At 42.4% G+C, this 25,206-nt stretch overlaps 1 protein-coding gene across 1 annotated transcript in view; it reads left to right on the forward strand.

The window, feature by feature from the left end:
* Positions 1-10,819: 10,819 nt before the first annotated feature.
* The window catches only part of LOC309606647 (neural cell adhesion molecule 1-like), a gene marked incomplete at its 5' end in the record, with an annotated part of 28,411 nt that continues 14,024 nt past the window's right edge, over positions 10,820-25,206 (forward strand). Inside the window, 3 exon segments of the mRNA XM_082343940.1 lie at positions 10,820-11,390; positions 19,455-19,579; positions 22,955-23,135. Coding sequence (XP_082200066.1) covers positions 10,820-11,390; positions 19,455-19,579; positions 22,955-23,135 — 877 coding nt within the window.

Raw genomic sequence — 25,206 nt, forward strand, 5'->3', positions numbered from 1 at the left:
CAAAACGACCAGAGTTCTGTTGCTTTCAAGGGCCTTTAGTAAAGCCTTTGCTCCTTCACTGGTGAGGCCACACTGCTGCAGGTCAAAGTGCTTTCGATGAAAGACAAAAGGTCACTTGCGAAGTCCATACAGATTTAACATATAGACAACTCTCATTTTCTCACGTGTGGAAGAGTCCTGCACAAGACCAGCCATGGCAGCTTTGTAATTTTGGGTATGGAAAAAAACAGAAACGTATACACACACACATACTGCATAATCCAATTTAAAAACCTCTTCTTGGAATGTTCATTGCAGCTCTATTTACGATAGCCAGGACATGGAAGCAACCTAAGTGTCCATCGACAGATGAATGGATAAAGAAGATGTGGCACATATATACAATGGAATATTACTCAGCTATAAAAAGAAACGAAATTGAGTTATTTGTAGTCAGGTGGATGGACCTAGAGTCTGTCATACAGAGTGAAGTAAGTCAGAAAGAGAAAAAGAAATACCGTATGCTAACAGATATATACGGAATTAAAAAAAAAAAATGGTTATGAAGAACCTAAGGGCAGGACAGGAAGAAAGAAGCAGGTGTAGAGAATGGACTTGAGGACACGGGGAGGGGTAAGGGTAAGCTGGGACGAAGTGAGAGACTGGCATGGACATATATACACTACCAAATGTAAAACAGCTAGTGAGAAGCAGCAGCACAGCACAGGGAGATCAGCTCGGTGCTTTGTGACCACCTAGAGGGGTGGGATAGGGAGGCTGGGAGGGAAACGCAAGAGGGAGGAGATATGGGGATATATGAAAATGTATAGCTGATTCACTATGTTACAAAGCAGAAACTAACACACCATTGTAAAGCAATTATACTCCAATAAAGCAAAAAACAAAAACAAAACAAAACAAAAAAAAGCACTTTTTGGATGTGCAATGATAACCCTGCCTTTAGTACCAATAAATCGTCCAACATATTCTACAATTACAGAACTGAAGAATAACTGTATATAACCTATGAGAAAAAAAATCACAAAATGAATCTCCGTTCATAATTAGCAAGGGCAGCAGTGGCATGTAAACCTCAGAAGCAAAAACTGGTGGAGCTGAGAAAGGCACTGCATTCTTTTGATCATGATCTTGAGCTTCAAATCACACTTCAAACTAGTTACAAGGGGAAAATGAAAGAGAAGAAATGTACTAACTGTTAGTTTTAGAGCAAAAAAGACAAGTCTAGGAGGATACAAATAATAACAAATTCAAAGAAGGTGTGAAGACACAGTACATACTAAAAACCTATCATGAAAGTATGATGGTCAAGAACTCTCTCAGTAAAAGGTCAGACAAAAACTAGAACAAATGATCATGAATTCTAGTAGTTCTGGGGCTGAACAACCTACTCACTTAAACAAAAGGGATCATCACAAAAGCGCAGGTATTAAAAAATACTACATGAAAGGCAACTATCATGAGTCATTTTTTTAAGTCTTGTGTGGAGCACCACATTTAAATAACTGGAGTCTTTCAACACCCCATGGCACACAGAAACAGAAAGTCAGACATATGGATCTGACAGGATAGGATACAACCGTTACAACCTCTCACTACAGAAGAATGGACACAGGGTATAATTAACCAACTAGCCAAATTAATACAAACAGCCAGTAAACCCACCAGTAAATCAATGGAATACAAAATAAAACAACATGTGGTTATTCTCCTATCAGATTAAGCCAAGCCTTTAAAATGTGTATACCCTTTTGATCCAACAACTCTCTTTCTAAGTATTTAACCAAAAGAAATAGTCAGAGATATAGGCAAGAATACATATCAGAGTACTATTTGGAACTGGAAACTGGACACAGCTTATATACAAGAACGGAGAAGCTATGTGTACTGTGGCATAGTCATATAATGGAACACTGAACAGTCACAAAAAATGATGCGGTAGATGCAAATTTACTGACTTGCTAAATTAACTGAAAAAAGTTATGTAATTTGGAGTAATCCCACTTGCATGAAAAAGGGAGAGGTACTCATTTTTGTAGTTTTACACTTTTTTAAAAGTGCTACAAGCCAGTGTTTGTGTGAGGCAGGCTTCACATCCACTGTTGGCGTGGACTACAAATTGGCATAGCGTTTCTGGATGGTAATTTGGCAATGTGTATCAACAGTCTTAAAAAGGCGGAAGCAAGAAGAACTACAATCCTGCAGCCTGTGGAACAAAAACCACATTCACAGAAAGACAGACAAGATGAAAAGGCAGAGGGCTATGTACCAGATGAAGGAACAAGCTAAAACCCCAGAAAAACAACTCAATGAAGTGGAGATAGGCAACCTTCCAGAAAAAGAATTCAGAATAATGACAGTGAAGATGATCCAGGACCTCGGAAAACCAATGGAGGCAAAGATCGAGAAGATGCAAGAAATGTTTAACAAAGACCTAGAAGAATTAAAGAACAAACAAACAGAGATGAACAATACAATAACTGAAATGAAAACTACACTAGAAGGAATCAATAGCAGAAAAACTAAGGCAGAAGAACGGATAAGTGACCCGGAAGACAGAATGGTGGAATTCACTGCTGCAGAACAGAATAAAGAAAAAAGAATGAAAAGAAATGAAGACAGCCTAAGAGACCTCTGGGACAACATTACATGCAACAACATTCGCATTATAGGGGTCCCAGAAGGAGAAGAGGGAGAGAAAGGACCAGAGAAAATATTTGAAGAGATTACAGTCGAAAACTTCCCTAACGTGGGAAAGGAAATAGCCACCCAAGTCCAGGAAGCGCAGCGAGTCCCATACAGGATAAACCCAAGGAGAAACACGCCGAGACACATAGTAATCAAACTGGCAAAAATTAAAGACAAAGAAAAATTATGGAAAGCAGCCAGGGAAAAACAACAAAAAACATAGAAGGGAACTCCCATAAGGTTAACAGCTGATTTCTCAGCAGAAACTCTACAAGCCAGAAGGGAGTGACATGATATACTTAAAGTGATGAAAGGGAGGAACCTACAACCAAGATTATTCTACCCAGCAAGGATCTGATTCAGATTCGATGGAGAAATCAAAAGCTTTATAGACAAGCAAAAGCTAAGAGAATTCAGCACCACCAAACCAGCTTTACAACAAATGCTAAAGGAACTTCTCTAAGTGGGAAACACAGGAGAAGAAAAGGATCTACAAAAATAAACCCAAAACAATTAAGAAAACGGTCATAGGAACATACATATCGATAATTACCTTAAACGTGAATGGATTAAATGCTACAACCAAAAGACACAGGCTGGCTGAATGGATACAAAAACAAGACACACAAATATGCTGTCTAGAAGAGACCCACTTCAGACCTAGGGACACATACAGACTGAGAGTGAGGGGACGGAAAATGATATTCCATGCAAATGGAAATCAAAAGAAAGCTGGAGTAGCTATACCCATATCACATAAAATAGACTTTAAAATAAAGAATGGGGCTTCCCTGGTGGCGCAGTGGTTGAGAATCTGCCTGCTAATGCAGGGGACGCGGGTTCGAGCCCTGGTCTGGGAAGATCCCACATGCCGCGGAGCAACTAGGCCCGTGAGCCACAACTACTGAGCCTGCGCGCCTGGAGCCTGTGCTCCGCAACAAGAGAGGCCACGATAGTGAGAGGCCCACGCACCGCAATGAAGAGTTGCCCCCGCTTGCCGCAACTAGAGGAAGCCCTCGCACAGAAACGAAGACCCAACACAGCCAAATAAATAAATAAATAAATAAATAAATAAATAATAACTAAAGGTGCTAATAATTAAAAAAATTTAAAAATAAAAAAATTTAAAAAATAAAGAATGTTACAAGAGACAAGGAAGGACACTACATAATGATCAAGGGATCAATCCAAGAAGAAGATATAACAATTATAAATATATATGCACCCAACATAGGAGCACCTCAATACATAAGGCAACTGCTAACAGCTATAACAGAGGAAATCGACAGTAACACAATAATAGTGGGGGACTTGAACACCTCACTTACACCAATGGACACATCATCCAAAATGAAAATAAATAAGGAAACAGAAGCTCTAAATGAGGCAATAGACCAGATAGATGTAATTGATATTTATAGGAGATTCCATCCAAAAACTGCAGACTACACTTTCTTCTCAAGTGCGCACGGAACACTCTCCAGGATAGATCACATCTTGGGTCACAAATCAAGCCTCAGTAAAGTTAAGAAAATTGAAATCATATCAAGCATCTTTTCTGACCACAACGCTATGAGATTAGAAATCAATTACAGGGAAAAAAACGTAAAAAACACAAATACATGGAGGCTAAACAATACGTTACTAAATATCCAAGAGATCACTGAAGAAATCAAAGAGGAAATCAAAAAATACCTAGAGACAAATGACAATGAAAACACGACGATCCAAAACCTACGGGATGCAGCAAAAGCAGTTCTAAGAGGGAAGTTTATACCTATACAAGCCTACCTCAAGAAACAAGAAACATCTCAAGTAAACAATCTAACCTTACACCTAAAGGAACTAGAGAAAGAAGAACAAACAAAACCCAAAGTTAGCAGAAGGAAAGAAATCATAAAGATCAGAGCAGACATAAGTGAAAGAGAAACAAAGAAAACAATAGCAAAGATCAATAAAACTAAAAGCTGGTTCTTTGAGAAGAGAAACAAAATTGATAAACCATTAGCCAGACTCATCAAGAAAAAGAGGGAGAGGACTCAAATCAATAAAATTAGAAATGAAAAAGGAGAAGTTACTACAGACACCGCAGAAATACAAAGCATCGTAAGAGACTACTACAAGCAACTCTATGCCAAGAAAATGGACAACCTGGAAGAAATGGACAAATTCTTAGAAAGGAATAACTTTCCAAGACTGAACCAGGAAGAAACAGAAAATATGAAGAGACCAATCACAAGGAATGAAATTGAAACTGTGATGAAAAATCTTCCAACAAACAAAAGTCCAGGACACGATGGCTTCACAGGTGAATTCTATCAAACATTTAGAGAAGAGCTTAACACCCATCCTTCTCAAACTCTTCCAAAAAACGGCAGAGGAAGGAACACTCCCAAACTCATTCTATGAGGCCACCATCCCCCTGATCGCCAAGGCAGACAAAGATACTACAAAAAAAGAAAATTACAGACCAATATCACTGATGAATATAGATGCAAAAATCCTCAACAAAATACTAGCAAACAGAATCCAACAACACATTAAAAGGATCATACACCACGATCAAGTGGGATGTATCCCAGGGATGCAAGGATTCTTCAGTATACGCAAATCAATCAATGGGATACACCATATTAACAAATTGAAGAATAAAAACCATATGATCATCTCAATAGAGGCAGAAAAAGACTTCACGAAATTCAACACCCATTTATGATAAAAACTCTCCAGAAAGTGGGCACAGAGGGAACCTACCTCAACATAATAAAGGCCATATACGACAAACCCACAGCAAACATTATTCTCCATGGTGAAAAACTGAAAGCATTTCCTCTAAGATCAGGAACGGGATGTCCACTCTCACCACTATTATTCAACATAGTTTTGGAAGTCCTAGCCACGGCAATCAGAGAAGAAAAAGAAATAAAAGGAATAAAAGTTGGAAAAAAAGAAGTAAAACTGTCACTGTTTGCAGACGACATGATACTATACGTAGAGAATCCTAAAAATGCCACCAGAAAACTCCTAGAGCTAATCAATGAATCTGGTAAAGTTGCAGGATACAAAATTAATGCACAGAAATCTCTTGCATTCCTATACACTAATGATGAAAAATCTGAAAGAGAAATTATGGAAACACTCCCATTTACCACTGCAACAAAATGAATAAAATACCTAGGAATAAACCTACCTAGGGAGACAAAAGACCTGTATGCAGAAAACTATAAGACACTGATGAAAGAAATTAAAGATGATACCAACAGATGGAGAGATATACCATGTTCTTGGATTGGAAGAATCAATATTGTGAAAATGACTATACTACCCAAAGCAATCTACAGATTCAATGCAATCCCTATCAAATTACCAATGGCATTTTTTACGGAACTAGAACAAATCATCTTAAAATGTGTATGGAGACACAAAAGACCCCGAAGAGCCAAAGCAGTCTTGACGGAAAAAAACGGAGCTGGAGGAATCAGACTCCCTGACTTCAGACTATACTACAAAGCTACAGTAATCAAGACAATATGGTACTGGCAAAAAAACAGAAACATCGATCAATGGAACAAGATAGAAAGCCCAGAGATAAACCCACACACCTACGGTCAACTAATCTATGACAAAGGAGGCAAAGATAGACAACGGAGAAAAGACAGTCTCTTCAATAAGTGGTGCTGGGAAAACTGGACAGCTACATGTAAAAGAATGAAATTAGAACACTCCCTAACACCAGACACAAAAATAAACTCAAAATGGATTTGATACCTAAATGTTAAGACCGGACACTATAAAACTCTTCGAGGAAAACGTAGGAAGAACACTCTTTGACATAAATCACAGCAAGACCTTTTTGGATCCACCTCCTAGAGTAACGGAAATAAAAACAAAAATACACAAATGGGACCTAATGAAACGTCAAAGCTTTTGCACAGCAAAGGAAACCATAAACAAGACGAAAAGACAACCCTCAGAATGGGAGAAAATATTCGCAAATGAATCAATGGACAAAGGATTAATCTCCAAAATATATAAAGAGCTCATGCAGCTCAATATTAAAGAAACAAACAACCCAATCCAAAAATGGGCAGAAGACCTAAACAGACATTTCTCCAAAGAAGACATACAGATGGCCAAGAAGCACATGAAAAGCTGCTCAACATCACTAATTATTAGAGAAATGCAAATCAAAACTACCATGAGCTATCACCTCACACCAGTTAGAATGGGCATCATCAGAAAATCTACAAACAACAAATGCTGGAGAGGGTGTGGAGAAAAGGGAACCCTCTTGCACTGTTGGTGGGAATGTAAATTGATACAGCCAATACAGAGAACAGTATGGAGGTTCCTTAAAAAACTAAAAATAGAATTACCATATGACCCAGCAATCCCACTACTGGGCATATACCCAGAGAAAACCATAATTCAAAAAGACACATGCACCCCAATGTTCACTGCAGCGCTATTTACAAGAGCCAGGGCATGGAACCAACCTAAATGCCCATCGACAGACGAATGGATAAAGAAGTTGTGGTACATATATACAATGGAGTATTATTCAGCCATAAAAAGGAACGAAATTGAGTCATTTGTTGAGACGTGGATGGATCTAGAGACTGTCATACAGAGTGAAGTAAGTCAGAAAGAGAAAAACAAATATCGTATATTCACGCATGTATGTGGAACCTAGAAAAATGGTACAGATGAACCGGTTTGCAGGGCAGAAGTGGAGACACAGATGTAGAGAACAAACGTATGGACACCAAGGGGGGAAAACCACGGTGGCGTGGGGATGGTGGTGTGCTGAATTGGGCGATTGGGATTGACATGTATACACTGATGTGTATAAAACTGATGACTAATAAGAACCTGCAGTATAAAAAAAAAAAAAGTCTTAAAAATATGTCACACTTAGTCATTCCACTTCTAGGACCTTATTCTACAGAAGTAATCCCAGTGAACACAGAGACGTACATACAACGTATTCACATTGTTTCTGACAGGGAAAAGCAAACTGTGTAAATCTAATTGCAAAGAATTGATTAAACTATGGGACATCAATACGATGGAATACTACATGATACATCATTAAGTGAAAAAAGCAGGAATATGAAATAGCAAGTATACTACAATTCTGTTTTTGTAATCACTAAGTGTACAAATATATTTATAGAAAAATAAAAAACTGAAAGTGTATGCACCAAAATGAACAGTGATTAAGTCTGGGTATTAAGATTATAGGTAATTGTTCTCTTGTTACTCTGTATTTGCTATAAAGAATATATGCAACTCTTAGAGACAGATTAAAATCAAAATAAAAGTTATCAGTAAAATGAGGGTTTAAAAAAAATCCTAACACAACAGTGTCATGCCAAAAGCTAAGCATATATCATATTAAAAATTCAATATTTTCAATTTTAGAATTTATCTCTAAGCCATAAATCCTCACTAAGAGATTCTGCCAAAGCACTTGCACCCAGGTCACTAATGAGCGTGGTGCAGTTCAGAGTGATGCGCCTCAAACCAGCCATACAGTCAAGATCAGGTCTCCTGGAACGAAGACTCTCAGCCCAGGTTTCTTCATGCCTTCTGGTAGTCTGATACTTCAAAGATTTAATGGGATGAAATTAAGATGCTTGAAGAAGGAAACAGGGTGTGCCTACTGAGTATGGCTTATTATGTCAGAGATTTACACACACACATATCAAGCATATATGCCAGGAGAATCAACCTGAGAAATTAAACAGTCACTGTTGCTTTACGAGTCCAGTGACCCAGATTCTAGTTGGTCAGTGATTAGATTCCAGCCACTGGACAACCTGCTCTTGAACAGTTATGTCAAGTTGGACAACTCAATTACAGTCTATGAATTATTTTCCTTATCTTCTAAGTCAGGGAATTGGTTCTAAATTCTATCATTGCTGAGGCTCTAAATGTCATCATTTTGTCCTCCAATGGTCTCCAAACACCTGACTGGGCAACCCATAAGAAAACTTTTTAATATGCATCTTATTTTTTAACAAATTATATACATGAAGTTCTATACATATAATGTATGTACATTATAAACTACACAGATAGTGTTTAAATGATACAAAGCTAAATAGGTTCTAATATGTTCTTTTCCTAACTCCTAAGGCATTATTTTATTTATTTTTAAAAAATATTTATTTATTTGTTTGTTTGTTTGGCTGTGCCGGGTCTTTAGTTGCAGCATGCCGGATATTTTAGTTGTGGCATGTGGGCTCTTAGTTACGACAGACACGTGGGATCTAGTTCCTTGAGCAGGGATCGAACCCAGGCCCCCTGCATTGGGAGCGCAGAGCCTTAACTGCTGGACCGCCAGGGAAGTCCCAGGCATTATTTTTAAACCTATATTTACAAAATGGATCTCACATGCTCCCTAGGGTACGCACACAAACTTTAGAGGCCTGGACTATGCACAGCCAGTTGGATGTGCCTTGGGAAGATAGTGGTTTGACATTTAACCACAAGTATTGTCTTAAAGACATTCAATTCTTTATATTCATAAAATAAAGTTTGGTAATAGGGAACACTGACTTTAAATGAAAAAAGTCTTATTACATTCGTGAAAAAATAAAAGACTCAAAGTGCCTTTGACACTCTAAAACGAAAATCATTAGGGTCATTTTTCTATTAACAATACCTTATAAAAGCTCCAAGCAGAAATAACAGCAATCACTTACACAGTGCTTAGTATGTGCCAGGCACTATTTATACAAATGAATTCATTTAAACCTCATAATGAGGCACAGAGGTTAAGTGATTTGTCCATGGTCACTTGCTATGAAATGGGAGAAAGGGAATTTGAACCTAGGCCATTTGGCTTAGGCACCCAAGTTCTTGACTGTTTTCAACCCCAGGGGTCAATGGACTTGCCCTGTAGAGGCTCAAAGAATTTTCAATTTTTAAAATCTAAATTTAAACATTTCCAGCTTTGTGGGCTATACAGTTTCTGTTGCAACTACTCAACCCCACTGGCGTAGGGTGAAAGTAGCCATAGCTATCATGTAAACAATGGGTGCGACTATGTTCCAAAGTAACTTTCTTTACCAGGCGACGGGCTGGATCTGGCCCACCAGCCATAGTTTACCTACCCTTGATCTGCACCATCAAACTATTCAGACGGCTTCATGTCAAATTATTAAATAACTTTAGGCCTAAATACAGTAATTATAACCACTGTAAAGTTGTTAAGGTATTATTTTAAAAACTGTATTTACAAATTGCTGATGTAGTGATTTTTATTAGTTTATAAACTACAGCAGCTAGTAAACACTTGATTCAGTTAAGTCTTGAAGACCATAATGGCATAGTTGTTTCACAGTATCACAATCAATGTTTTCAGTAACTAAAAATACATTAAAATATTATTATATATTAAATCTCTTATTTCTAAAATTAAGTGGACTATCTTTACTACATGGCAGAATCCCAAACTGAAAACTGGTCATATTCTTTCAACAAAACGAAAGCTGCACTCACACGTATCAAAAGACAAAAATGAACTGCCATCTGTATCAATATATTAATGTGCTTCAATCACATATGTTTTCATGAAAGTTCAAACGTAAAAAAATCACCTTTAAGATCTTGGCCATGTGATCTGCTCCCTGCCATGTCAGATTACACCCCGTGAAGTTTACTGTCTTAAGAGTGGTAGAGTTCCTAACACCTTGACAAATAACTAAAAGAAAGAAAAAAAAACCACACACACAATAAGATGAAGAGCCTATACATATGTTAATCTTGACTTATTTGCTTTTCTTGAGTCAATTGGAGGTTTATAGCCACTTTCTTACAATCATTAACTACAATCTTCCCAAACAGGTAATTGACGAACAGATGCATTCGAAAACTTGTCAGTAACAAAGTGTTATTCCACTTTACAGCAGCAGTTTAATTCTATTTAGATACTAAAACTGAATACACTGAATACTGCAAACTTTATTCCCAACCACTCAGTAAAATACTACATACCTTTTGAGACATAGGAAAAAACTAAAAATCTTAAGACTCTTCCTATTTTCATTTCCAATGATACTTCCCAATCTTGATGATCAATCAGCGATTTAAATGTCAACTATAACCCAGTATTTTATTAGGTGCTATGCAGTATACTAGAGCAATAGAAGAGAGAGGACCTCAAACCCTCTGCTCCCTCAAATTGAAAGGCAGGCTTCCTTACCCCTCCAGACCACTACTGGACACAGGGAAGAAGTCGGCCGCGCTGTCGCAGCGCAGCTTCACCGGTCATCACGGCCCGAGCGCGGCCTCGGGGACGCTGGCTGTGGACACGGTGCCCACACCCGCCTGGGGGCCCCGGCTCGCCTCCCGGCCCCTCGGGCGCCCACCGCCCGGCGGCTGCGGCCCCGCCGCGTGCGCAGGACCCGCGTCGCAGCCAGAAGACGCCGGGCCACGGGTCCCAGTTAGGCAGGCCCCTCCATGCCGCGCTCACTGTGGCGCCAGCCTGATCGTCCTCCGCGCCGGGGGGCTGCCGTTCCAACCGGCGGGCGGCCCCGTGGGGGCGGGGCTCGAGGACGTCCGTGCACCCGCCGTGTGTCAGCACGCAGCCCCGCCTCCCATGGGGACCCGGCCTGAGGAGCAGGGCGGCCGGAAAGGTAGGAGGTGTGGAGAATTAGGGGTTTCCAAAAAGCGTTTGCTGACTGACCCAAGCAAAAGTGAGACATGGTTGTATCAACGCATTTTTTAAAAAAATATTTAATTGCAGTGGTTGATTTTTTTATTATTAATTAATTAATTTTAAAAATTTAATTTAATGTTATATATTTATAAATTTATTTATATTTTTATATATTTATATTTATATATAAATATATTTTTATATATTTATATTTAATTAATTTATATAATTTAATTTTTAATTAATTAATTAATTAATTAATTAATTTTTGGCTGTGTTGGGTCTTCGTCTCTGTGTGAGGGCTTTCTCTTGTTGTGGCAAGTGGGGGGTCACTCTTCATCGCGGTGCGCGGACCTCTCACGGTCGCGGCCTCTCTTGTTGCGGAGCACAGGCTCCAGACTCAACGCATTTTAAAAGTAGTAAAACTCCAGGTAAGTGTCTGTGCTCGCCCTGCCCAGGAGAGATTGTGCCCTCCGTGAGGACACATGAAAGGCTGAGTGAACGTCTGCCTGTGGTCCATTACCTGGTGCACGGGTGTGTGAATTTCTGCGGAGAGCTCTTAATTTCTGTAGTTGCTGCTGACTTGACACGGTGGTTGGCAAATGGTGACGTGTTCCATGCATTCAGGACATGATCGTGGTGACAGCACCACAGTTGCAGCCCTTCCTCCAGGGAACTTGTCACAGCCCTGCAAAGCCACTGACTGGCAGAAGTGACAGCGCAGCAGATAGGAGGACCTTAAACCAGAGGGGGCCAGGTCAGCTGGCACATATTTTCAAGTGATTCCAAAACCTTCCATCTGCATCAAACCATTAGACAACTAGACTCGTTTTAGGCTTCGAGTTATTTAAATGTATCGACTCAGGGAGAGTAAAGCTTCTTGTTTTCCCTCTGGGTTAGTCTGCTCATTTCAAAGAGCAAGTCCAATCAATAAAGATATTATTCAAGAAGGTGCCGGGGAAGCTGACCCCAGAAAAGTCTGCCAAAGAGTGTGGCACTTTGCATCACTTCTGCTCTCAATACATTCCGAAAAGTGTGGTGAAATTCTTCATTCGAGGTCTTGTCATGTGTTTCCTGGCCTTTGGAGAAAGGTACCACTGTGTTTTGGGAAAGGGGCCAAAAAGCAGATTAAAATCTAGTATTATGACTGGAACTTTTTTAACAATGTAAAATTTCATAGAAAAAAATGTTTATAAAAATATGCCTCTTTATGAATATAGAAGGTTACATTTTCTGTTTTTGGTGAGTTCAAGTCGGCACTCCCTGTAAAATGAATTCCCTGTTTTCTGCCTCAAATCCTTTTGAGAATGAGTGTAGAATACATAAATTACATGTTTCTCTTTGCAAATTGGCCTTCAATAGTTCATGTGCCAAGAAAATGTTACAAAATTAGGGCAGCATTAATATCTTTATGCTAATAATGCTCTCGAAACACAGTTTTGTGTATTTCACTTCATCTGCATAAACTGTTTGGTGGCTGGCAAAACTGGGAGTAGACTAATATGCTACAGACAAAACCCAAGATGCATTTAGTGCTCAGATGTAAATTATTCCCATTTTGGCATCCTTGCCACTACGAGGGATCTTCACACCATGTTATAGGAAACCTGAATTACAAACGTGATGTCCCGCCTTCGGGTCAGTTACACTGTTTTTGATGAACAGAGCCTTCCTCTACCCACGGCATTCTGCTCAGGGACACAAAGCGCCTGTACCTTCCACCTCTCCCCCACCCCGCCTCCCTCAGTCCCCCAACCCAGACCATCTACTTGTCATGGCAAAGGTCTTATTGGCTGTTTTGCTTTGAAACCAACCACAAAAGGATTGCAAACGTTTTGGTGACCATCCAGAAATTGCTCTCCATGGATTATAGACTTCAGGGATAATGAAAAGTACTGATTTCCTCAGAAACTTTGTCCGGCTATACTGAGGGAAAACCAATTTTAAATGGGCAAAAACCACCTAAATCCTGGGAAATTTCATGCCAGTTATAAATGTATGAGATTTCTCAGCTTTTAGTTTATAGTCAGAACAGAAATGGATACAGTGACCTATGAAGGTCAAGTAATCGTACATCTTTTATCATCACAAGGAAGTACTTGACGTCTAAAATTTGGAGGGGGTAGGAAAAAGAATGACAGATTTTTTAGTACACAAAATACTGTAAATAGGCATCTCAAGCAGTCATTTGCTCCACATCTGCAATATCATCGGGACTACTTAGGCTAAGAGTGATTAATAGCAGTGATTGTAAGAAGGTGTTTTTTTTTTTTTAATTTCTATTTATTTATTTATTTATGGCTGTGTTGGGTCTTCGTTTCTGTGCGAGGGCTTTCTCCAGTTGTGGCAAGCGGGGGCCACTCTTCATCGCGGTGCGCGGGCCTCTCACTATCGCGGCCTCTCTTGTTGCGGAGCACAGGCTCCAGACGCGCAGGCTCAGTAGCTGTGGCTCACGGGCCTAGTTGCTCCGCGGCATGCGGGATCTTCCCAGACCAGGGCTCGAACCCGTGTCCCCTGCATTGGCAGGCAGACTCTCAACCACTGCGCCACCAGGGAAGCCCAAGAAGGTATTTTTTAAAGTGCATTATCATCTGTTATTTTCAATTTTGGTTTCATGAGGTTCCACTGCCAATACGACTTTGTCAGAGTTTTCCAGCTGAGTCTTCCTTTTTCTGAGGTTTCTTTGTATCCTAGTGTCTAGGTACTTGAAACTAAAAATAACTTGTTAAATCTTTGTACTCTCAGAGGACATTCATCTTATTTCTTAAGCATTTGTTCTTCAGCTGTGTCTGTGTTGGAGAGGAGTCCTGCTTTTTGTTCAGCTGTTTTTCCAGCCCTGATGGGTAGATGAAAAACCTAAATGAGCCCAAAGGAGTCTCATGTAATTAACAATTATACCTATTAAATGTCTCAGAAAAGACTTTGCTGGGGAAGCTTTTCTCAGGCTTAGGGAGAAGTTGTCACTGGGCCAGATCCATTCTGTATCTTATCAGCGCCTCATTTACAGCCCTTATGGCTTTCAAAAGTGAGGAGTAGGCCTTCCAAGGGGAAGCTGAGCTCTGAGTCAAGGGTGATGGCAAGGGCTGGGCTTGAAAGAGAAGACTGACAGACAGGCAGAGGTGGAGCCATAGCATAAAGAAACAGTGACAGAAAAAGTGGAGGAAGACAGCTGTGTCAGGGGTGGGTGGAGTGAATCACAGCACACACCAATAGTAAGTTCACAATAAATGTGTGATTGATTGGATCAGATAAAAGGCAGGGAAGGGAGGATTATGTTACTGATTGTTTCTAAAGAAGATTAACTTTTTCTTTCATTTCCTTTCTGCTTATCACCTAAAATTCAATAGCTACACTGACTTAGATATGTGGCTATTAGTTCCTATTTACATCTTGTATTCTTTTCATTCTTCTTATAATGTGTTCCTTGGTTTTTTTTTTTTAAATAACTGCTTTATCATTTCAATAAAATATTTGGGGAAACTATTGTACACATTTCATTATGTTACAATACTTGTTAGTGATTTCTAAGGAGATGATGAATTAAAAATAAAACAAAACCAAATATGTACAGGCAGGAAGCTGTAGATCCTAATTTTTAGAAACTAGATGGATCTGTCATTTTATAGTTGAGTCGATTATACACCTTCAGAAATGTTTGAGTTCATAAAGGTACATATTGTCCTATTTTCTTCTAAGTGGCGTTCATTTGGGGGTAGATTCAGGATGTTGGTGTGTTTTGTGGATGTAACTAGTAATTTGGTCTTGAGAATGTGTTAGAAAGTACTCTGGACTGCAGTCAGAGACAGGAGTTGAGATTCTCCTAGAGTGATGCGTAAAGAGAAACACCACAAGAATTACGTCATGCCATCCCCCTGCTTAAAGCCTTTCAGTGACTTTCTTAATAAAATCCAGTTTCTTCAGAAGCCTCCTGTGAGCTCTGGTCCCGCTCTCTGAGTCTTTTCCTATGTCACTTTCTCCCCTTTGGCTGGGCCCCAGTCGCTCACACATTCTTTCCAAGTTCCTAGAAAACGCAAGCTCCTTCCTGCCTCAGGGCTTCTGTGCCTGATGTTCCTTCCCCTGAAATTCTCTGCCCCACCTCCTTGCCCAGCTGGCTCCCTTAAAAACCAGCTCCTTGGAGAGGTCTTCTCTGACCACCCATCTCAATCAGGCCTCCTGCCTGTTCTCCCAAAGCATGCGAGTGATTTTCTTTGTAACACATGGCAACACCTCTGAATATTTTATATATGTAGACTTTACTGTCTCCCCTTCTGGAATATAAGCCAGTTACCTTATCTTGTTGAACGATGAACCCCCCCGGTGCCTGGCCCTATTCCTGGCTTATGTAGGTGCTCAGGAAAAAGGTTTGGGTAAAGGGAAGCTTGAGTTCTGAACTAAAGCACTAAACTTGCGAATCTGTACAAGTGAAAGGAATCTGCAAATAAGAAAACCCGGAGACTTGACAACTGAAGTTTTAGTGCTCATTTGAAGCATATAGAATGAAAAGGAGCCATTGAAAAACAGAAAGGCAAAAAAAAAAAAAAAAAAGAAAAGGCAAAAAAAAAACTTTCATATTTAAAGCAAGTCAAGAATAGCAAAAGTTTAAACTATCAAAATCTTACGATGACAGAGCACAAACAAAAATCAATGTATTTTAGTGCCTTTAAAAAATATATATTTAGAAATATAAAATGTTCAAATCACCTTCAAATTATGAGAAGAACATGAAAACATTGGACAAATGCTAAGATATCACTTCATGGGCAGTTTTAAGAGAAGGAAAATGGGAAGAAGAGTAAGAAGGTAAATAGGAAAAGGGGGATGGGAAGAAGAAAAACAAAGGAAGGAGAGAAATACTCTGAAGACTCTGGTCACTTGGGGGTTGGAGAGCACTTTGCTTTCCCTGCCCTGTGAAGTACTAATCAGTTGAGTAACCAGGGCTGAGGGCTCTCGACCTGCCCCACTGGAGGGAATCTGCCTTCAGAGCTGCAGAGCTTCTATCCAGAGCGATAGCCAATGATAGCCGTGGACCAGGTGAAATCAAGCCAGCCGTCAGACTCGGCCAAGAGGACAGAAGTTCCAACAGTGTTTCGTGAAATGGAAAATGGCATCACCCACAGGGAACTGTCTTGCTTTTGTTAGAATGGTTGGTAGCAGTGCCCCAGACCCTGGGGTTGATCTGGCAACCATGACGATGGAGTTTGGGAATGGGTGAAAATTGCTTTGTTAAGCCTAATGCAGGTTCTAACCTTGGTTGAGGAAGTGATATTTAATGTCACATAAAACCAAAATGAATTATCCTCTAGAGAGTCATCTGGTTGGCATTTCTTTCCTATTTTTCTTCCTTCCTAGGCCAGCTCAAGTCTATTAAAATTCTGTTAGCTAAATGTCAATGGGTTCAGCATGCCTCCTCTCTGTGGCACATGTTGAAATTTTCCTATAAAATACTATTTTAATGTATTAAACAGAATTTTATTAATGTCAGCCCCATAGATTTCCATACAACCCAGTACCCTGTCTGGAGTTACATTTACCGGCGTCGGTTTATTTTTATTATTCTCAATTCATGATGACAAAATACTTAGTGGGAACAAGAAAAGGGAAAGTAGCTTTGCTGCTTGAGCTAAATTACTGGAGGACTAAGATTTGCATTTAGCATTCTGGCTGTTGGGCTTAATTAGGCCAATAGTTTCCTAAAAGAATTGAAGCTAGAGTTTTCTCTTGGTTGTCTAAAAAGAATTAGCCAGGCTTGGCTGTGCCAGGCTGGAAAATTTACCGGTTTATTAAGAAGGGGCATTTTGCAGGCACGACATTAAAAGATTTTGAGCTGCGCTGGCACTTTGGTTTCCCCAATGAGGAATTTTTGACATTAATCCTGTGTTTGCTCTGAGGAGCTTCCGGGGCCATTAGCACCCTGTGGGCTGACATTATCCAGGGGCAGTGTTAAGATCAGCTCCGTGCTTTGTGACCACCTAGAGGGGTGGGATAGGGAGGGGGGCAGGGAGATGCAAGAGGGAGGGGATATGGGGATATATGTATATGTATAGCTGATTCACTTTGTTATAAAGCAGAAACTAACACACCGTTGTAAAGCAATTATACTCCAATAAAGATGTTTATAAAAAAAAAAGTGAACTCATTTTGGAAAGCTGGAAGGTTTCAGAGTAGAAGTGTCCATATCTTTTTTAGTACCCATGTTACCGAACAAATTTCGAGTACCTGACACACAGTGAGGCCAAACAAACCAAAACATCAGAGTTTGGAGCAGAGAAAGGTTATTGCAGGGCCATGCAAGGAGACAGATGGCTTCTGCCCAAAAAACTCCGAACTTCTCAAAGGGTTTCAGCAAAACACTTTTATTAAAGGCAAGGTGAGGGAGGGCGTGGTTAGTTGTGCAAACTTCTTAGTGGTGGAATCCTTTGTTCTTGCAGATATCTACATAGGTCAGGGCAGGATGTTCCTGTAAACCTCCAATAAAACAAATGTTATTTTCTGTTCTGCAACTTTTTATCTCTATATGAATGGACTCTTAAAGGTCAGAGTCCTGAGAACAGGCTATCCTGTATATTTCAGGCTATAGGCAACATTCTTTTACAAAAGGTTCAGAGCACAGGCAACAGAACAGATCTAGTTTGTCACATACAAGCTTATCTTTCTTCTCGACCTTGGATTCAGAGTTATACTGCAAGGAAAAGAGAAACATTGACTTTTTTCTGTTGAGAAATGCTAAAGACATATTTCCCTCTCTCTTCTCACAAATAAAAAGACTTTAATGATCGTTCCATTAATACAAGGTACCAAGGATTATCACTCAGGCTGTTGAGCCGCAAATGCAGGATACTTACAAGAAACTTGCCTACAGCAACTCGTGCTTTACTTAATCACAACTGGAAACTCATTATTTTTTTTAATGAATCTAAGTAATAAAATTTAATTCATACAAAGATGGTCACAAGAATGCAGCATCATTCCACCCCAGTTAGGGATTAGACTGCTGGGATGAATCATACATCCAGGGGAAAAAAACTGGGCTGCTTTGAAAAATTATTTGATGGGTGTAAGTTTTCTCCTTAAATGCTTACATTTTCCCATATTTCAGGCTGTTCCTCAAAATGTACCAGGTTCATAAAAGTTAAATCTGCAGTTGTAAGAGCAGCTAAAAGAAAATACAAGCACATGACAGAAAAAAAAACACTTCTCTCTAAAATGGTGAAAGTACTATGCTAGTAGGGAGGGCAGTTTCCCAGAACATTCCCAAAAGGCGTTCTCAGTTTGGGCTAAGTCTGAGGCATCCAACTGGAATTCAAAGTTTTATATGCATTGCTTTTTTTTTTTTTTTTTTAATGTTTGCTATTGGGGGTGCACGTGTGAGAGCTATAGTTTTTTTTTTTTTTTTTTAATTTATGGCTGTGTTGGGTCTTCGTTTTTGTGCGAGGGCCTTCTCTAGTTGCAGCAAGCAGGGGCCACTCTTCATTGCGGTGCGCGGGCCTCTCTTGTTGAGGAGCACAGGCTCCAGACGCGCAGGCTCAGCAATTGTGGCTCACAGGCCCAGTTGCTCTGCGGCATGTGGGATCCTCCCACACCAGGGCCCGAACTCGTGTCCCCTGCATTGGCAGGCAGACTCTCAACCACTGCGCCACCAGGGAAGCCCTATGCATTGCTTTTTTTTTTTTTTTTTTTAAATAAATTTATTTATTTATTTATTTTTGGCTGTGTTGGGTCTTTGTTTCTGTGCGAGGGCTTTCTCTGGTTGCGGCGAGCGGGGGCCACTCTTCATTGCGGTGCGCGGGCCTCTCACTGTTGCGGCCTCTCTTGTTGCGGAGCACAGGCTCCAGACGCGCAGGCTCAGTAGTTGTGGCTCACGGGCTTAGGTGCTCCGCGGCATGTGGGATCTTCCCAGACCAGGGCTCGAACCCGTGTCCCCTGCATTGGCAGGCAGATTCTCAACCACTGTGCCACCAGGGAAGTCCTGCATTGCTTTTTAACCATTGGAATTGCTGAGAAAGCAAGAGGCCAGCCCCACCCCATCACTACATCCCATTCTGATGGATTGGATTTTCATTTTGTGGATGAAAATGTCATGCGAATTACGTGGCTGTTTCAGGGGAACCCAGTGCACCTAAGCTCGAAGGGCAGATGGGAGAGGATGAAAACTCTATTAAGGTGAACCTGATCAAGCAGGATGACGGCGGCTCCCCGATCCGACACTACCTGGTCAAGTACCGAGCGGTGAGTGGCCTCCTTCCCGGGCTTCACACCACCCGGCAACCCTGACACCTGCCTTCTTGGAGCAGCAGCGTGCAAAGCCCAGGGGGGCAGGGGCGGCCTCTGTGCCTGGCAGGTGGCTCCTGGGTCCAGGTTAGGGTTTTACATTCCAGGATTGACTTGCAGCCTTTAGATCATGTCTACACTGAGACCACTTTTTTTTCAGTCCCCTATTTTATATTTTTTAATTGAAATACAGTTGATTTACAGCGTTGTGTTAATTACTTCTGTACAGCAAAGTGACTCCATTATACATATATATATATATATATATATATACATTCTTTTTCTAATACTCTTTTCCATTATGGTTTATCATAGGATATTGAATATGGTCCTCTGTGCTACATATAGCATGGATAAACACACTGAGACCATTTTAAAACCTCTAAAATGATTTTGGTGACGACAAATCCATACCATGATTGACTTTTCTGCTTCCTAAATTATTCTACGAAGTTATCTTGCCATCACCCAGTACTTTTTGCAAATAACATACTGATATCTGATAATCCCACTTGGATAAAGTGTGTATCATAGGCCAGGCATGCAGGCCCATGATCACATGCATTTTCTTCTCCCCAGGAACCCTACGAAGTTGGTCTTAATGATTATCCCCACTTTACGGAGGAAGTAAGTGAGGCTTATGCAGTCAGTGACCGCGTGACTCATACAGCCAGGCAGCCAGGGTTTGAATCCAGGTCTGTGTGCCTGAAGAGATGGGGTCCTTAGCCCCCGGCCTGGACTGCCTCAGGTCCTAAACCAGCTCCTTCCCTCGCCCCACCCCCAGTGCTCGTGCAGCCCACCTGAGCTGTTGTCACCCTGCTGTCCGGCTACCAGTGAGCCTGGCCTTAAGCCTTTTCTTCTGGATTTGCCCACCACCCATCTAAGATTTCTGACATTCCACCTGTCATCCCCGACCCCCAAACTGAAAATCATCCCATTGTGGTTTTTTGGTTTTTTTTGGTTTTAGAATGACCCTTGGCCATTGCCTTCCACAACCAATTGCTGAGAGGTTTAGAGGCAGCCTCTGAGCATTGGAAATAGCCTCTTGCTAGGATTTCTTGCCCGTAGAAAATAATGAACTTGAGAGGAGTTTTCTTTCTTCAGATAGCCCCCCAAATAGGCTTTTCCCAGGAAGTTTGACTTACTCCCTCTCTGCCTTTTGATCAGCCCTGCTTGAAGTGCCGTGGGAGCCCTAACCCGGTTGGGTTTACGGAGAGTCCGTACAGCACAGAGCGCTCCCAGGCACACGTCTCAGCCGCTGGGCCGCCTGTCAGTCCACTCAGCCCTCTCCTACTTAACTGTGAAGTCCGGTGTGAGCCTGATGTTGGAGGAGGAGCCTCAGTTGACTTTCCTAAGGCCCAGCCCAGAGGCACCACCATCTGAGAGGTCCCGGTGGTTTCCTTGCCGTGGAGTAAGATGCAGGGACTGGGCACGTGGTCCCATGGAGCCCACTGGAAGTGGGCAGTGTGGGGGGAGGATGTTATTATGTGTTGTTATGCTGATGCGGCCCAACAGACATGGGACCCAATTCCAGCTTTGGGACCTGAATAGGTCACCCAGTCTTCCATAATCTCCATTTCTCCATCAATAAAATGGGGAGAGCTTATCGAGCTGTTGTAAAGATTAGTTATAAAATAAGCAAAGAACCTGAAATGTGCTTGACACTTGGAAAGCTCTGTACATGGTAACTGTGATAATCACTGCTATGATGCAGGCTGGGGCTGGAAATGTCTCCCTTATGAGGCCACATCAGGTGTCGGTGTTCCAGAAGAGCCGTCCCAGCTGTGCCAGGCAGGCCTGCCTTAAAAAGACAATTGGGGCAAAACACTGGGATATGTTAGACTTCGACAACCTTAGCTGTCCTCTCTTTTCCACCTAAAAATCCTAATATTTGCTGAACATTACTATTATTATATATTATTAATATGTATTACGTAACGTAATGTTTGCCTTATATTCTGGCTCTCTCTTTTGTAATGATGTTTGCCAAGGAAAGAAGCCTTTCAGAGAAAGAGAACAAAAACAGCTGAATTTCTTCGTTTTAACTTAAAATGGGGCACATGCTGACACTCTCAGGAGCCAACTTAGAGCCGTAGCCCGGCTTCCAGTTATACTCTGAGGACACGAGCGCCCCCTTCCAGCATTTCCCCACACTGGTCATGGCCATGACACGAGTGCTATCCCATTCCTAAAGGCATCTCTTTGGCTGGTACAAAGCATTTTTCTGGGAAGACGGCTGGCTCTCCTGGAATGTAACTCTTCCTCCAGCCTCAGCCACGGGCTAGACCACCTTCCAGGTGACACTGCTAGCATGTTCTGCTCTTCCGGGGAGCAGCCCAATATCCAGTAGACATGGGTCAACGTCTCCCACCCAGAACAAACTCACTGGCAAACGTGTAGGATAGAACTGGAAAGAACATTCGAGAAAAGAGGGGCACCTATGACTCCAGCTTCGTGCCTGAAATCATGCCCTGGGCAGTGCTCTGCTGAGCCGAGTGTACCTTGTAGGCACTCTGGGCACCTCAGCCTTGGACGTGACAGAAGAATTCACACCTGTGACACCTCCAGCTCCAGTCTCAGAGACCAGGTCACACTGCATGGAATAGGACCATCCAGTTCAGTGCAGCAGATGTGTGTTGAGCTCCCTTCTACAAAAGGCTTTGGGCCCAGAGGCTCTTGGCCACAGCTCGACTGCCCATGTGGCTTGGGGAAGTCACCTGACCTCTCCCTCCCTTCCCAGTCATCAGCTTTAGTAAGGGCCTGGCAAAAGCGCTGGCAGGCTTGTTGTAGGGATGCAGTAAGAAAATGTGCAGAAAGCCTTTAATCCAATGCCTGGCACGTAGTGGGTGCTCCATAAATGATAGTTTTTATTTTTAATAAAAGTGGAATCTGTGCAGTGTTCCCATGTCAGGGAGGTGAGTCACACACCTGAGTGTGACCAACATTCTGAAACAGGACAAGGAACACAGTTGTTGGATTACTCTTCTAGGTCATCCTTAGGCCATGGGCCAGCATTCCAGAGTGTAGCTTGGGTCCCTGCATGCTCTCAAAGTGATGCACAGGACATTGAAGAGTTGGCCCCATGCCACACTGGCAGTCTGCCGCTGTTTGTATTTGCAGGCACGCACGGTTGACCTCCTGACCTGCGTGATCATTTACCTTTGGGTTTTTCAGGCTGGTTACGAATAAAGACCGTGTCCTATCTTTGGTTTTTATTTCTGCTTTGCACCAATCATTACTGACTCCCTTATGTTCCTCCTGTTAGCTGGTCTTAGCAGCTATTTCATCTAAAGCTTTCTGGCGTCTTGTATCTTTCTTGCCGGTTTCTCCCAGAAGCTCTCCTCCGAATGGAAACCAGAGATCAGGCTCCCATCTGGCAGTGACCACGTCATGCTCAAGTCCCTGGACTGGAATGCCGAGTACAAGGTCTATGTAGTGGCTGAGAACCAGCAGGGAAAGTCCAAAGCAGCTCACTTTGTGTTCAGGACCTCGGCCCAGCCCACAGCCATCCCAGGTATGACGGCTTTGCTTTCTGTGAGTTTCCCGCTTTGAATTAATGCACAAGTGCCGCACCTCCTAATGTGCCTGAACAGCCCCTGACAACTCGCTTGCTTACAGCCATCCTCACGATCGGTTGCCCATGCAAAGCTTAGTTTTGCTTTGTACCTAGCTGTGCAGTAGGTTGAGATGGACTGGACCCCCAGGAAGGCTTGGCCAAGCCTCCTGAATGAAGGTCCTGTGTCATTCAGCCTTGGAGGACTGATGATAAGCCAGTCCGTGGGACCCCTCAGATGGGAAAGACCCCAGCTCCAGCCAAGCTTTGGATGCTGGTTGAGGAAGGATCCTTTTTCGAGACCTTATCTGCTATCTACCATTTCATACAAGGACCACGTAACTATTTTTAAGCACTTTCTATATGATGCTTGCTTACCTGCACAACTGTGGTCCAAATCTCTTCTCTGTGGGAACCCCGAGAGAAGGAACATATGGTGCCCAGTTAGTTAGTTAAAAATCCTCTCTGCCAAGGGCCTCTCAATTGAAACAAAGATTAAATTGAGCCACTTGAAACAGAACAAGTGGAGAAAGTAGACGCTGGAAACCCCCATCCGTGAAAGGCAGTCCAGTCTGCTAGAGGCCGGGATGGGAGCAGCTCTCCCAGGAGATGCAGATCTGTCTCTAGGGATCCAGGACCAACTCAAGTGTGGGAATAAAGTGAGAGTTCTGCTTTCCGGCCCAGCTGGCTTGCTGCTGATGGCCAGTCTCCTCAATGACCTAATTCCTCGGAGCAGAAGGAGATCTTCATCGTCCCTCTCTGCTTTTCTAGAGCAGCCAGATGCCAACCACAGGCAGGAGAGGTGGGCATAGAACATACAGCTGCAGCCTAGTGGAGGGGTCCCCATAAACGCTCTGCAGTGTCCAAGTGTGGTAGGAAGATGCTCCAACCTCCCGGTGGCCTTCGTCTGGCCTCCATTATGCCTGTCCTGTCTAGAGTGCTTGCCCCCAGCTCTCAGCTCAGTGATCATGATTGCTCTTTCCAGAGGGAGAGAGGCCAGAAAGGACATGGGCCACTATGACACAGGGCTGTGTGTGTGGAAGTGGGTTAGTCGAGCAGCAACAAAGTAAGATCAGTGTATGCTTCCCGATGGTTGGTTGTGCATGAGTGTGTGTGTCTGATAGATGTGTGCGGGCCCCCAGGGAGTTGGCGGCCATAGATGAGAAGTGTCCATGGTCCTCCCCTCTGCATTGACAGGGAGGCCCCTTAGCATAGGCTAGGGTGGGTGTCTCTCTGCAGGCACTGGTCACGTGGTCAGTGATGAAGCCAAGGCATCTGGTTGTGACTGTAAACAATGTTCTCCTGACTGCCTCATAGGCTGTCCAAATAGAGGTGGCCCTCTCTATTCTCTGCCCCTTCTTTCTCTGCGTTCTTGGGTCAGTTTTTCCCTGAAATTGACAGTCTGGTGGGAGTGTCCAGATCTGCTCGGCTTTTATGGGGCACTTAGGAGATGGGGGAGTGAGAAGCCTTGAGTGATTCCTTTGCAGTGAGACAGATTTCTCCTGGCATCTATTTCCTCGGGTAAGACTTCGTAGGTGGTGATTCCGACACACTGCGTTCCCAGGCTGGGTACTGCCAGCGGCATCAGCTTCTGGTGTTGGAGAAGTTGGGGCCACTGTGTGTCAGATACAGAAATTCTGGGAAGACGAGTCCCCCGGGTCCTGCCCACCGGAGTTGTCAGAGTCCTTCTGGCTAATCTCCCAGGCTCCCAGTTAAAGGGGAGGGTTGGAGGGGCTACTCACCTCCCCAAGAGGGCTTCGGTCTCTACTGCATAGGTTTTAGAAGGAGGTTGCTTGGTTGGACTTCTCTGGGACCTGCGAATAAAACCTCTGAATTACGAGATGTACGTTCACGGTGGAATTCTGTGGTCAGTGTGTGGTGGAGGTGAGAGGTGCAGAACTAGATTCTCTTTACGAGCACTATGGGTGGGGGGATTGTACAATAGGAAGAAGAGTCCGATTTATTGCTGAAAAGGTGGCCCCCATCCTTGCATACAGTTTGCTGCACATACTACAGTGATCAGATGCATCTC

This window comes from Balaenoptera borealis (genome assembly GCF_965194805.1).
Source record: "Balaenoptera borealis genome assembly, chromosome: 11".
Taxonomy (NCBI): Eukaryota; Metazoa; Chordata; class Mammalia; order Artiodactyla; family Balaenopteridae; genus Balaenoptera; species Balaenoptera borealis.